General features: G+C 34.5%; 2 protein-coding genes across 2 annotated transcripts; one reads left to right on the top strand and one right to left on the bottom strand.

Moving 5' to 3' along the window:
* The first annotated feature begins 1,854 nt into the window (after nt 1-1,854).
* On the top strand, nt 1,855-2,763 carry LOC114093698 (olfactory receptor 4C3D). Its single transcript, XM_027936575.2, has one exon. The coding sequence runs from the start codon at nt 1,855-1,857 to the stop codon at nt 2,761-2,763; it is 909 nt and encodes a 302-aa protein (XP_027792376.2).
* An 8,396-nt stretch (nt 2,764-11,159) lies between these two features.
* On the bottom strand, nt 11,160-11,987 carry LOC114093736 (olfactory receptor 4A47-like). The gene has a single exon (XM_027936629.2). It carries the CDS (start codon nt 11,985-11,987, stop codon nt 11,160-11,162), a length of 828 nt encoding a protein of 275 aa, XP_027792430.2.
* Nucleotides 11,988-16,135: the final 4,148 nt, after the last annotated feature.

Raw genomic sequence — 16,135 nt, 5'->3', positions numbered from 1 at the left:
AGAGTCAGAAAGCATGGGATGTGTCCTTTGACTTGGGCCAGCTACTTAATCTTTCCATGTTAAAATTTTTTAGCATTTTCAAACCAAAGATGTTTGTATCAGATTATCATACAAGTCTCTTTCCTTAATGGCTTTTTAAAAAGAAAATCAAGAAAGATGGTTCAAGAAGTCCCCTGTAGCTCATAAGTGGATGAGATTCCTTATTGTTTTTTGAACCCAGGTCACTTAGATTTTGATAGGTATGCAATTCAGAGAAGAGATTATGGAGCTGTAGTTTCTCACTGCATATATTTTCTCCCTGTAGGAACATCCTTTAACATTGTCTAGACATTTATCATGTGGGTCATTGCAAGAAGGGAAAGAAAGACCAGATGATGTAGAAGAAAGGACCAGATGACCTGTGAAGAATCCTGTTAGTTCTAGCAGTCTTTCCTGTTAGAATGGAATAACAATTCTGGTAAGAAGCTATAAATTGCCTTAGATCCAGTGGTTGTAATTTTCTTATGTTTTTTGGGGTTTTAGTTTTAATTAATTCAGTGTACATTTCATTGGACATTGCTCTAGGCTCTGGCACTATGGATATTAATCACACAGAACTCCTGCTTTCAAGATATTGCGAGTATAAGGTAGGTGGAAGTAGATCAAGAAAAGGTAGTGTACAAAGAGTTAGGATGCAGATGCAATCTGTAGAATCTGTAGAAGTGCAGTAGAAAGCCTCATAATATAGCCCTGGGTAGGGGAAGAGATGATATTCCTTATAGAGATGAGTGATATTTGAGCCTGTTTTTGCAGGATGTATAAGAATAGGCCAGCAGAGAAAGAGAGGCTGTGGGAAAGCAAGGAGTTGAAAGTGAGCCTGGCTTGATTAAGGAGTTAGAGTAAGTTAGTATGGCTAAAGAACCCGGCAGTGGACAGAGAGGGGACCTGAAAGACAAGGTGTATAAGTCAGTAGGGTCCTTGTAAGGAGAATAAAATTCTTGTATTTTATCTCTAAAGATGGTAAAGAGGAGCTTTTCAAAGATTTTAAATTGGGTGACGATTTGCATGATCAACTCCTAGAAATAACATTGTGACTGCCAGGTGGACTATTGAGCAGCTGTTTGAGGCACAAGGTAGAAGAGATTAGCTATGATGTTGTACCTTATTTTGCTAATTCACCTAACTCTAGTGCTGACAAAAAATTGCAGAAAATACTTAGGGAAATTATTTTGCCATAATTGGTTATTTTTAAATAAAAATACATAATTTAAAAATGGCATGTGAACTGAAAATAACAACTATGCTTATTTGTGGGATACAATAAGACTTTTCCAGTATTTATGAATTGTTCAGCATCTTTTGATTAACATGTGATAGAATTTTGCATGTCAATGAGCTATAGTGTGATATTTCAACACAGGCACATAGCATTCACTGATCAAGTCAGGGTAATTAGCATTTCCTTTATTATTTCTTTATGCTAGGGCCTCAAATTTCCTCTCTTCTGTATCTTCATCAAATATATAATAGAGTGTCATAAATGGTACTTACTGCATTGTGCTGCAGAATACCATTACAAAAACTCCATGAAGAAATTTTTAATCTGAAAAACAGAGCTAGTTTTTTAAAAAATTGCTTTTTATTTGTCAAAAAGCAAAAGATGCAATGTTTTGAAAGTTATTAATTTTGTCTATTATGTTTTCAATCAAAATCCCTAATGAGAAATGCAGAACCTGATTGGCATTATTTCTTTGGGGATCCAGTTTGGGTTAATTATATTCCACAAATCTTGATTTTTTTTCAAGTTTTTGAAATGTCTCTAAAGAGAAGATAACAAAACTTTCTTTATAAATTTCTTATTGCATCTCAGGGTTCATGGATAGTCATCGAAACATCACAGAGTTTTTCATGCTGGGACTCTCACAGAATCCTGTGGTGCAGAGATTTTTATTTGTGCTGTTTTTGATTGTCTACCTGATCTCTGTTGGGGGCAACCTACTAATCATGATCACTATTATCTTCAGCCCCACCTTGGGCTCCCCTATGTACTTTTTCCTTTCATATTTGTCCTTTATTGATACTTGCTATTCCTCATGTATGACCCCCAAACTCATCGCTGACTCTTTGTATGAAGGGAGGGCCTTCTCTTTTGAGGGCTGCTTGGCTCAGTTCTTTGTTGCTCATTTATTGGGAGGAACTGAGATCATTTTGCTCACAGTGATGGCCTATGACCTATATGTGGCCATCTGCAGGCCTCTACACTACACAACCATCATGACCAGGCGTCTCTGTGCCATGCTGGTGGGGGTGGCTTGGCTGGGGGGCTTCCTGCATTCCTCAGTTCAGCTCCTCCTGGTCCTTTGGTTGCCCTTCTGTGGGCCCAATGTGATCAATCACTTTGTGTGTGACTTGTACCCTTTGCTGGAGCTCGCCTGCACCAACACACATGTCATTGGTCTGCTGGTGGTGGCCAACAGTGGTGTGATCTGCCTGTTGAACTTCCTCATGCTGGCTGCCTCCTACTTGGTGATCCTGCACACCTTGAGGTCCCACAGTGCAGAGGGGAGACGCAAAGCCCTCTCCACCTGTGGGGCCCACTTCACGGTTGTAGCCTTGTTCTTTGTGCCCTGTATATTTATTTATATGCGCCCATCATCCACTTTGTCCATAGACAAAATAGTGGCTGTGTTTTATTGTATTTTGACACCCATGTTCAATCCCCTGATTTATACCCTGAGAAATGCAGAGATGAAAAACGCTGTGAAGAATCTCTGGAAGAAATGAACAATTGTGGATGGGGACAACACAAGGCACAGTAGGGAAAGAAATAATAAGCCGCTCTCAGAATAAATGTCATGATGAGATAGGAGAGATCAACAAAAAATTCTGAATATAACTGATTGGAATATTTGTATTCCTGCACAAGCTATCCATGCCCCAAAGTATTGCCAGACAAATAAATATATAACAGTTCAACTTCTTCTTAATGGTTTCACCTGAAGAGCATGGAAGAGCAACCTCTCACTTCCTCACCTGTGCCTAAGAGGGAGCTTGCTTCACCCTGGGATACTGAGTGTCCTTGATGAACCCAATCCCCTTGTTAAAATATTAGCAAACTGGCATCAAACTCTGGACACCAGAATACTGATCATTTTAGTGACTGATGGTTCATTTATATCTGTTTTATATCTATGATAATATGAGAAGAATCTATAGCTTGGGATACTAAGAATACAGCAAATGAAATTAGGAATGACTGAATGCAAATCATGGAAGTATGCAGAACTGGCTCATGATAAAGTTAATGTGAGCATGATTATATATAATAAGTTATAATACATATTCAGAAATAAATTTCTACATGGTATGTCAGGTGATCCTCTCTCACAAATGATTGAACATTGAGTTAATGTTAGGTGTTGTGCAAGGTCACATAGAGTTCTCATAAGAAATTGGCATGATTTTACTTTTTTAAAAAAAGTTGGAAGCTACAAGGAAAAATAGGAGAAAAGGGGATATAAAAAAAGTAGAAGGGAGGCCATGACAGTGGAAGAAGGGGATTAGGGAGAGAGAGGAGGGAGGGTGAAGGAGATATTGGGGAGTGAAATTGATCAAATTATGTTTTTATGTATGTTTGACTATGTCACAATGAAACTTAGCATTTTGTATAACTAATATGCACCAATAAAAAATTAAAACTTTATTGAAGTTATTCATAGAAGTTGGGTTACTTAACCAAAGTTGAGCTGGAATCTATATATGAATCTTTCTTGCTTCAAATTGCATTTGTCGAATGCACAGAGCTTCCTGATTTACTGATCTTCTTGTGTGCTTTATTTTGTTTATATTTCCACTTGTAAGCTTTTTGTCAATGTCTTTATTGCCAATCTATGTTATGTTGTGTCCAGACTTATTTAGAATCCAGAGTTATCATTAAGTTCATCATCAAGGAGGTATTGATTCCTCCAATCTACTCGGTAAACTGCCATGCCCTGATTTTGTGCTCCCATTGAGATGTGTTTGTCTTGTTTTATGTCTCACTACAACTTGGGCCTTTTGAATTCTCTGATTAGCTATCCCAGCTATTCTGCTTGAGGGCTGGATTTGTTGATATCACAGTGAAATATTCCTTTCTTGCAAGTATAATAATATAAAATGAAAAGCTTTATTGTGGGCGATACCATTTTCTGTGTAGTGACACTAGATAGTTCCCATGATTTCATTAGCTTGACATTTTACTGTTTCACATATAATGCCAGTTATACATTTATTTGCAATTTTATGTTCCATGGTACATTAATTATATGATTGTATTTAAAAGACACTTGTTATAGAAAGTGTTTGCAATATAATATGGAATTTTAAAAAGCAGGTTATAAAACAATGTATGGCTATTGGTGTAAAGTTCTGTACCTTATTATCAGTAGGTACAGGTATGGTTAGGTATGTATTATTTATTAATTTTTAAATTTGTTTTAATTAGTTTTACCTGACAGTAGAATACATTTATGTACTTTGATATACATAGATGAGTTATAATTTCTCATTTTTCTGAGTATACATGTAGAATCATATTGGTCATGCAGTCACATATATACATAAAGTAATAATGTCTGTTTCATTCTACTATCTTTCCTATCCCCACATCCCCTCCCCTCCCCTACCTTTACTTCACTCTGCCTAATCTAAGGTAGTCCTGTTCTTCTTTAGTGTCCCCTTCCCCCTGCCATATTGTGAATTAGCATCCGCATATTAGAGAAAACATTCAGCCTTTGGTTTTGGGGGATTGGCTTATATTGATTATCATGATATTCTCCAACTCCATCCATTTACTGGCAAATGCCATAATGTCTCTCTTCTGACTAATATTCCATTGAGTTATATACTACATTTTATTTATTTATTCATCTATTGAGGGACACCTAGGTTGGTTCCATAGTTTAGCTATTGGGAATTGAGCTGCTATAAACATTGACGTGGCTGCATTACTGTAGTATGCTGATTTTAAGTCCTTTGAGTATAAGCCAAGGAGTGGGATAGCTGGGTCAAATGGTGGTTCCATTTCAAGTTTTCCAAGGAATCTCCATAATGTTTTCCTTAGTGGTTGCAACAATTTGCAGTCTTATCAGCAATGTGTGAGTGTACCTTTTCCCTCACATACTTGCCAACATTTATTGTTTCCTGTATTCTTTTTTTGTTTATTAAAATGATTTTTAATAGAAAAAATGAAATAGGTGCAATAATTATTGAGCATTATTTGTTTCCTGTATTCTTGATGATTACCATTCTGACAGGAGTGAGATGAAATCTTAGTTTTGATTTGCATTTCTCTAATTGCTAGAGATATTGAACACTTTTTAATGTATGTGTTGATTGATTGTATTTCTTCTTCTGTGAAGTGTCTGTTCAGTTCCTTGGCCAATTTATTGATTGGGTTATTGTTTATTTGGTGTTAAGTTTTTTGAGTTCTGTATGTATCCTTGAGATTAATGTTTTATTGGAGGTGGATGTGGTAAAGATTTTCTCCCAGTCTGTAGGCTCTCTCCTCACGTTATTGATTGTTTACTTTGCTGAAAAGAAGTTTTTTAATTTGAATCCGTCCCATTTATTGATTCTTGATTTTACTTCTTGTGCTTTAGGAAATCAGATCCTAGGCTGACATGGTAAAGATTTGGGCCTATTTTTTCTTCTATTAGACATAGGGTTAGGTTCTAGTGCCTAAGTCTTTGATATACTTTGAGTTGATTTTTCACAGGGTGAGAGATAGAGCTTTAATTTCTTTTTGCTACATATGAAATTCCAGTTTTGCCAGCATAATTTGTTGAATAGGCTGTCTTTTCTCCAGTGAATGTTTTTGGCACTTCTGTCTAGTATGACATAGCCATATTTATGTGGATTTGTCTCTGTGTCCTTTATTCTGTACCATTGGTCTACAAGTCAATTTTGGTGCCAATACCATGGCATTTTTGTTACTATAGCTCTGTAGTATAGTTGGAGGTCTGGTATTGTGATGTGTCCTGCTTCACTTTTCTTGCTAAGGATTGCTTTAGTATTCTGGGTCTCTTATTTTTCCAGATAAATTTTATGATTGCTTTGTCTATTTCTATGAAGAATATCATTGGGATTTTAATAGGAATTGCATTAAATCTGTATAATGCATTGGGTAATATGGCCATTTTGACAATATTAATTCTGCCTATTCAGAATTAATATTGTCAAAATGGGAGATCTTTCCATCTTCTGAGGTTTTCTTCAATTACTTTCTTTGGAGTTCTGTAGTTTTTATTGTAGAGATCTTTCACCTCTTTTGTTAGATTGATCCCCAGGTATTTTATTTTTTTTGAGGCTATTGTGAATGGAGTAGTTTTCCTAATTTCTCTTTCAGTGGTTTCATTGCTGATGTATAGGAATGCATTTGATTTATGGGTATTAATTTTATATCCTGCTACTTTGCTGGATTAATTTATTAGCTTTAGAAGAATTTTTTGGATCTTTTAGATATAGAATCATGTTAATGGCAGATAGTGATAGTTTGAATTCATCTTTACCTATTTGTGTTCTTTTCTTTCTTTTGTCTAATTGCCCTGGCTAGCATTTCCAGGATGATGTTGAATAGAATTGTTGAAAGAGGACATCCTTGTCTTGTTCCAGTTTTTAGAGAGAATGCCTTCAATTTTTCTCCATTTAGAATGATGCTGGCCTTGGGTTTAGCATATATAGCTTTTACAATGTTCAGTTATGTTCCTACTGTCCCTAGTTTTTCTAGTGTTTTGAACATGAAGGTGTTCTGTATTTTGTCAAATGTTTTTTTGTGCATATATTGAGATGATCATATGATTCTTATTTTTAAGTCTATTAGTATGATGAATTATGCTTATTGATTTCCTTATGTTGAACCAACCCTGCATCTCTGGGATGAATCCCACTTGATCATGGTGCACTATCTTTTTAATATGTTTTTGTATGTGATTTACCAGGATTTTATTGAGAATTTTTGCATCTATGTTCATCAGGGATATTGGTCTGAAGTTTTCTTTCCTTGATGTGACTTTGTCTGATTTGGTATCAGGGTGATATTAGCCTCGTAGAAGGAGTTTGGAAGTGTTCCCTCCTTTTCTATTTCATGGAATACTTTGAGGAGTACTGATATTTGTTCTTCTTTAAAGGTCTTGTGGAACTTGGCTGGGAATTCATATGGTCCTGGGCTTTTCTTGGTAGGATTTTGATGGCATTTTGTATTTAATTCTTGAAATTGATCTGTTTAAATTGTGTATGACCTCCTCATTCAGTTTGGGTAGATCATATGTCTCTAGAAATTTGTTGATGTCTTTGATATTTTCTATTTTTATGGAATATAAATTTTCAAAATAGTTTCTAATTATCTTCTATATTTTAGACATGTATGTTTTGATATTTCCTTCATTATCTTGTATTTTAGTAATTTGAGTTTTCTATCTTTTTCTCTTCATTAGCATGGCCAGAGGTTTATCTATTTTATTTTTTTCAAAGAACCAACTTTTTGTTTTGTCAATTTTTTCAATTATTTCTTTTGTTTCAATTTCGTCTCTGATTTTAATTATTTCTCCACCCAACAGCCAATCTCTGTCAGCTTCACTTCCATGCTTCTTGTGAATTTTTACTTGTAGCTTCTTTCTTCCTCCCTTGCAAATATCACATACTACACTACCTCTGTTCTTTCATCCATTATTTGAAATTGTAAACCATTTTAACAAATTTTCTGTTTATACTATAGGTAGTTATTGAACTCATCATTTCAGTTTAATGCGAGAAAGCAGCAGATGCCTTAGTGGGAGCTATTAGGTTTAAAGCTATATATTGTGTACACTGGGTGCTGTTGATATTGGTCTCACCATTAAAGGCGAGGCACTGGAAATCTTCAGGTACACTATAGGTCTACAGGGTAGAATGTATGCTCCCTTAGATCTGTACTTCTAGATGGGAAAACACACTAACAACATGAAAAAAACAGGGGAATAAAACACCCCAAACAAGCCAAGAAAGAGGCAGGAATGCTTTCATATTAAAAGAACCCATTTTTGTATGTGCGACAAGAAAATGCAATGTGTAACCTAGGATTCTCTTTTCCTACAAAGAAGGCATTATTGGGGTAACTGGTGATATAACAATATGGAGATTAGATGATATGATAGTATTTTTTCAACATTAATTTCTTGACTTTGATCATGTGCTGCTGTGATTACTAAAATTTTTTGCTCTTTGGAAATACTTAGAAGTTTTAAGACTGAAAGGTAATCATGTTTACATCTTATCTGAACCTTTCAGAAAATAATAGCAATAAGTTCATACATACATATGGGAAAGAAAAATGGAGAGATGCATATGTGCATTTGCACATATCTACAATAATGTACACATACTTATAAGTACAAATTCACAAAGAGAGAGAAAAATAAAAAGAAAAAGCAAGTGTAGAAAAATGTGAATACCTGGGAAAAGTGGGCAAAGGGTATTCAGTAATTTCAGTCTGAAATTCTGCCAAACTTAAAATGTTTTTAAACAAACAATCAAAAAATATATAAAAATGCAGAACTAAATATATAGCAGCAAGTAAAAGACTTGCAAGAAAGATACTGTTTATTCCATTTATGCAAACAGGTCTGGAGATCTTGTCATATCAACCCGGTAACCGTACCTACCACAGGTGAGCACAGGCCACAGGTCTCAAATTTGGTTTCTGGCATGGCTACTCTCACAAGATCATAACCCTGTCGAGGGTTCCTAACTTCCACAAAAATGGTTGCAAATATATAAATCTCTACTATTTTTACTAATGAAAATCAATAAAAAAATCCTTTTCAAAAACTACAATAATCCATGATTACTGGAAAAATGATACACATTTTAAAATCAGTATTTGATTTTACTCACAAACCTTCAAAGAAATATCATCCAATGCTATTTAAAGTGTCTCATATGAAACATTTTGAAGAGTAAAACTAACTCCTTCTGTAAGACATTTAATCAACAATTGTTTATTGTGACCAGAACCATTATATTAAAATAGAAAATAGATACTAAAATTTTAAGAGTAAAATATATATCATTTGAACTAATCAAATGTGCTAACAGAAAGTAAACATTAAGTGTGTCAAAGCAATAAAAACATTTGTAGATGAACTTATTGAAAAGATTATTTGATACAGCTTAGTATATAAAATAGAAGATATAAATATATATAATACATAAAAATTGCACAGATATAAATCTCTACTATTTTAACTAATAGAATTAATATAGAAGTCATTTAAGAAATCACAAGAATCCATTAATACAAGAAAATCATATAATAAATTTACTAGCATAGTTAACAAACTCTGAGATAATTTACTATAATAAAATACCATAATGTAGTTGACCACATAAATATGTACAAAGATAAAGTTGGGTCGTCATGTACCTAACTTCTAAGAAGGCACTTTAAAATACCGTACCACTCTTCATTTTAACAAAAAACAATAAAATGCAAATTAAGATACTTTTAGCTCTCATCACCATCATTTCATATTATCCTGGATATAGCAGCCAAACCAACTCAACAGGAAAAATAAATTAGCAGTGTTAGAATATTGACAGTAAGAAATGCCAAAATCATTGAAAAATGACATTAGTTAAAGTGTATGCCAGAAAGGCCAGATAGAGGGGAAAAAAAGCCATTCTTAAACTGAAAAAAATAACCTCCAAATGAGTTTAATCTTCATAAAGTTCATGACATAACTGCAAAGAGAAATGGACAACTTAAGTAAAGTGGAATCACAATAACAGAACTGTGAATCTCTGGAATAGATCTTATAAGCAAAAAGAACTACAAAGAAGTGGTAGATTGTATTGATGGGTAGTCATATTTTTAGCAGCAATAGTATGGTTTTATTTTTTCCTGATATATCTCAGCACACTACATTCTGTTTTATGGAGTGTTACATCTCTTTCCCTTTCAGTAAATCTATGCTCTGCTGCTTTCATAAAAGGTCTACTGATATATAATTGACAAATAGGAATTATAGATGCTTATGGAGTATAATGTTTTGATATATGAATACATTGTGAAATAGCCACCAAAATAAAGCTAATTAACACATCACTGGCTCTCATGATGAGTACTTCTTTTATGAATATTTTTGTGGTTAGAACACTTAAGAGCTACCTTCATATCAACTGCCAAGAGCAATGCGGGATGGTCGATGATAGTTACCATGCTATATATTAGACACCAAAAATCATTTATCCTACAAAACAGAATTTCGTGCTCTTTGACAAACAGCTTCAGTTCTCTTCCCTCCAGCCCATGACAGCTCCCATTCTGCTCTTTGCTCTGAGTCTCTTTTTGACTCTACATGTAAACGACAAAATACTTTTGTCTTTCTGTGTCTGGCATACATCACTTAGCATAATGTCCTCCAAGTTCACGTTTGTTGTCACAAATGATAAGATTTCTTGAAGAATCTTAGAAACACAGCACAGTGCATGCATCTGAGAGTAGCCCTAAAACACTCTGGGATAGATAGATACATTCTACAGTTTTACCATACTGTGCAGGTCAACGTTTAAAATAATCATCTAAGGAAATGTTTCCCATTTTTTTATTTTAGGAGAAAAATTATTTTATAAAAGTTACACGACACAACTGTTTTCAAATAAAAATTAGAGTTTATATAGCACTTTCATATTTAACTACTATAATAAAAAGAATAAATATTCTAAATATAAGACAAGGAGTGACAAAGTAAGGAATCAAATTAATGGAGAAATTAAACCACTGCAATGCTGCAAAAATTTCATCATTGATTTATTGGATTTTTTTATGGACTCCCTACTATATGCTCATTAAAGTGGTCCAGGGTAGTGATAAACAAGATATTACAGAGCATACGTTATAGTGGGGAACTCAATTCATGGCAGAAACACATGGTTTGTTCTTTAATTATACTTATCGGAAATGCTTTGGAGAAAAGAGAATTTAGTGTTAGTTTTAAGAAATCTTATATGTCCCAAGGATACAGATTTATAGTGAAATGACTTTTCTCATAGTGGGAAACTCAGTCATTTTCTACCTGATGTGACTTTTCCTCCCCAGAGTTTCTTCATAGCATTTGTCATCTCTGAGTTTCTCAGAGTATAGATGAAGGGGTTCAGCATGGGGGTTATGACTGTGAAAAGACACTCAATGACTTGTCAATGGGGAAAGTCTTGGCTGGTCGTGCATACATGAAAATACAGGGGACAAAGAAGAGGACAACCACTGTGATGTGGGAGCCACAGGTGGAGAGAGCTTTCCGCCTCCCCTCCTGACTCAGGTTCTTCAGAGAGTGGAAGATGACAGCATAAGACACGAGTAAGAGCAGAAACACAGTTGTGCAGATGAGTCCTCCATTGGCCATCACTAAGAGGCCAATGACATAGGTGTCAACACAGACAAGTTTCAATAAAGGGTACATGTCACATATAAAGTGGTCAATGACATTGGGGCCACAGAATGGGAGTCCATAAATGGTGCTTAGTTGAATTACGGAGTGCAGAAATCCTCCAACCCAGGAAACTACCAGCAGCACAACACACACCCATGGCCTCATAATAATTAAATAATGCAGGGGCTTACAGATGGCTACATAGCGGTCATAGGCCATTGCCAACAAAAGAAAGACCTCTGATCCACCAAAAAAGTGTTCTGAAAAGAGCTGAGCCATGCAGAGCTTGAAGGATATGGTATTTTCCCCCAAAAACAAATCAGAAATCAACTTGGGACAGAAAACTGATGAATAAACAGCATCCATAAATGACAAGCTAGCAAGAAAGAAGTACATTGGTGAGCCCAGGGTCTTACTGAAGGTTATGGTCATAACGATGAGCAGATTTCCCGCCATGGTCAAGATGTAGAAGAGGAAGAACATAGCAAAAAGTACTTTCTGCTCCTTTGGATCCTGTGTGAGGCCCAAGAGGACAAAGTAAGTTGTATTGCTCTTGTGTTCCATCTATTCCTTTATTGATGCTGATTCCAGATATTAAAGCAGTTTACCTACAAAGCAATGGAAACTTCCTTAAAAGTATTATAACCTTAATCTTTACCCATTCATTCTCTAAAATATGTACAAGAAGCATCTATTTGCATCAATCTACCTGCAGCAGGTATCTGGTTTACCAAGTTGAATAATATAGGATTCTCTGGCCTAAGTGATTTGATACATAATGATGAAGTTACACAGTTAAAGATGAATTTAATTAGAGTCATTACAAACATGTTTATTTATGTTGTACTATAGTTCCACAGTGGTGGAATTGCTAAGCCTCCTGAAATCTGGGAAGGTTTCTCAGAGCAAACATACTTATGATGAGTTTACATGAGAAGTGACATAACAATATGAATGAAAAAGAAATTCCATGAAAAGATGCACATGGGTAAATATTGCAAGAATCTCAAGTGTGATACCTAAGATACCCTTAAGGTAATTTGCATATTGAATAAAATAAATTAAGATTGTAAGACCATAACCCAAAGTCACTATATTAGTCGCTAAAGCTACGACTCTTAAGAGTGATTGATTGCCCTTCTTCCACTTTCCAGTTACACATTCATTGTACAGTCTATCACAAGCAACTTAGCATTCACATATCCAGGAACATTATGCTCATTTTTGTCATTTCTAAGAAAAGAATGCCTTCTCAACAGCTCTCCTCTTCCTTTTCTGAGTCCTCCCCAGAATCACCTTTCAATATTTCTAGCTACAGTTTCTTTAAGGAAATTTAGGCTTTTTCCATCACAATCTCAAATTTCTTGCAGCATCTCTACCCATTACTCAATCTCAGAGCTCCTTTCACATGTTTGGATATTTATTGCTGCAGCACCCCATCCCCATCCCCATTTCCCATCAGCTAAGCTGTATGTTTGCTAGAGCTGCTGTAACAGTAGCATCTACTGAATGGTTTTATCAGCAGAAAATTGTTGTCTCAGAGCCCTGAATACTAAAATTCAAAATAAAGGTATGGATGGTGTTGATTCCCTCAGAAGACTATGAGGCAAGGAGCTGTACTAGGTCCCTCTCCTTGGTTTGCTGGTAACCAACTTTGTATTCATGTGTTGTTCTTCCTGTATCCAAATTTCCCATTCTAAAAGATCACCAGTCACATTGGATGGGGCTAGCCTTTATAAACTTATTTTAATTTGATGAGCTCTGGAAAGACCCTATCCCCAAATAAAGTCACATTCTGTGATATTGGAAGTGTGGGGTCTTCAACATTAATTTGAGGGAGGAATGGGGAGAAAGAAACACAAGGGAACCATAGTATTGTATATGGCATGATGTGTGACCAATAATTATCACATAGTCTCTGTGTCCTACCAATTCATTGAAACCACTTTTAAGTACCTTTACTTGGATATTCTTTCTTTTCCTAACATGTAAATGCTTAAAGCACTCTGGAATTGTCTGTCTTCACCACTGTATCTCCCCTAATTTTCAAACTGGTGTCTGCAACCATTTAATTGACACTTCCAAATGATATCCATTTAGTAATTACAAAAGTAAATTTTTAATTTTTCCACAATAAATCTTTTACTTCTCATTTTCTTTATATCTAACCAGTGTTTCCTCTTTTCATGCAACTATTCAGGCCAAATTCTGACAATACCCTTGACTCTTTTATTCCTTTCATGTTACTTATTCATTCTTTCAATAGGTCCTGTTTACTCTCCATTTTAATCTATTGCAAATCTGATCCTCCTCGGTATACACATTACATCCCTGGTCCAATGCAGTACCCCTCTGACAGGTCTATCTACTTTCATTTTGGCCTCCAACAAACTGTTTTGCTGAAGCAGCCCAACTTCGCATTTTCAGTCTTAATCAGATCATCCCCGTCCTTGGCTCAAAACCCCAATGAGGGATTCTGATCTCATGGTCAATAAATCAATCCATTGTCTTTACCTTGGTCTACATAACTCTGGATGACTGTCATTCAGGCAACTGTCCAAATTCGTCTCTTAGAATTCTCTATGTTCATCTGCTCAAAGATTTTCACTAATCCTCAAATATCCATAATTCTTTTCAACCACATTTTCCCAATTCCCTTATCATTTTATCTTTTTTCTAAGAATATTGACTTGAAAAGTCATAAAATAAGCATTTCTGTCTTCCTTTTCTAGATATTTATCAGCAGATCTCCTGACGATTTTGCAAAATATTTTTATTCATAACATTAAAGCAATTTCCTTCCTAAAATTAAAGCATCCTTTGATAGAATTTTCAGAGTATCTATTGAACAAGTCAATATTTTCTTGGATAAGCTTACTGGAAAGAGTAGATTGAGTACCTGGTACTTTTTAATGTGCATTTTCTTACGTTTATTGGTTCTTTTTAGTTACATATAACATTATAATTCGTTTAAATTACATTCAATGCTTTTCAACCACTTTATTCTCACCTATTCTAAGCAGTAATTGCTAATTTCAGAGACCGCAGCAGTTATCACAACATCTAAATTCATGATAAATCCTGTAGAAGGGTGCATTGCATAGGTAATCTTTTATTTATTAATTCTATCAACTTGTATCTGTATAGTACCTACCTTGTACTATTTGTCATGCTGGTCAAATATTATGAATTTCCAGCCATCACAGAGTGTCCACTAACTCATTAAGACTCAGGGTCTGCATCAGGCATCATGCCTTCAAAAGACACAAATCTTGGTCTGACTGAGGAATCATCTTTTCACCATGGGTCTTCTACCTTTCCAGATGGAAGCATAGTTCTTGAAGATATAATATGGTCTCTGACTTAATTTTTAAAAAAATTAAAAATATATTCAGGACAGCTATCAATTAAAACTTGAGCATTCACTTTCTACCTATAGAAATTTTCTCAACATTTTAATGTTTGGAAACTTAAAGTGATATAATTTCCTATTTAATAAAAAATTCACACAATTCCAATTGTGGTTTCTGCTACCGAGGGTGACGTCTTACCTTCAGAGGTTTAGATACACTCATAAATAGCTGGAGTTCCCTCTGCCATCCAGGATGCACACAAAAGACTATCCTGCTTCTTCAGAATATATTTGAAATCATAAAATTATGCCTGTCAATTTTATCTAATGTCTTGTAAATATTGCAAAAATCATTACATTCATTGTAGATTAATTTCAAAGGAACCCCATGGTGCAGACAGAAAAATTACAATTTTCCATGTTAGGATATTTTATCATAAATGCAAAGTGTTAACACAAAAAGATAATATCTAGTATTTCTAACAGGAAAATATTTCTGTTATTTTCTGGTAACTTAAATAATAATAATAATAATAAAATAACTACCATTCAGCTGGAAAACCTATCTCCACTTGTTTTGGTATGATCATATACTTGTACTTAATTTTTGGATATATCATTCCTTTGTTATTTGTAGATCTTGTTCTAAGTCTAATACTGCATCATTTGAAATAATTTATCAATTGCTAAGAAGACAGCATCTTTAACCTCACAGAGGCAAAGATCACTGAAGATTTTTATATGATGATACCACATTAATCATGGAGTCCTCCAACTGGAACGTGTCCAAGACTCATTCTTGCAATTAATTAATTTCACTGGGTTTTTCCAAATAAAACTTGAAATAACATCTATATGTAATGGTATCATCAGATCAAATACATAGCTGAAATAAAATGTGTGTAATGAAGAAAAAAAATAGTTCCAGAAACATTATGAGGCAATTGAAAAATCAAGAATAAACATAAATCCAGTTAGTTTGTACAAATAAAAATGAACTTGTCACTTATTTTCCTCATTTTCAAGAGAATTTTATTTCCAATTATATAATATTCAACATTTTTCTCTCTATTCGTGTGGTACTAGACATGTGTTTACAGTAGTTGTATAACTACTTACGCATTTTTTCTTTTTAAATTAAAGATATTTATTTTGTTTCAGATTCTATATAATTAGTTGGAGGAAGAATAGTTAATAAACTAGAAATATATATATATATTCCTACCTGCATTGGCTTTATAGAGTCACAAAATAATAATGGGAATACCTAAAAATGTAATTATAATCAGTAATCAGTGTTAATCAGGCAACAAACAGGATATTGTCAAGGAAAATAGGAGTGAGATACTTTGTGAATGAA

Source organism: Marmota flaviventris, chromosome 9, assembly GCF_047511675.1.
Source record: "Marmota flaviventris isolate mMarFla1 chromosome 9, mMarFla1.hap1, whole genome shotgun sequence".
NCBI lineage: Eukaryota > Metazoa > Chordata > Mammalia > Rodentia > Sciuridae > Marmota > Marmota flaviventris.
Note: the sequence above shows the minus strand (reverse complement) of the source record. Positions and strands in the feature narration are given on the sequence as shown.

Bases quoted from the DNA above. Each gene is read 5' to 3' on its own strand.
- LOC114093736 (XM_027936629.2), bottom strand. From the start codon at position 11,987: ATGGAACACAAGAGCAATACAACTTACTTTGTCCTCTTGGGCCTCACA.
- LOC114093698 (XM_027936575.2), top strand. From the start codon at position 1,855: ATGGATAGTCATCGAAACATCACAGAGTTTTTCATGCTGGGACTCTCA.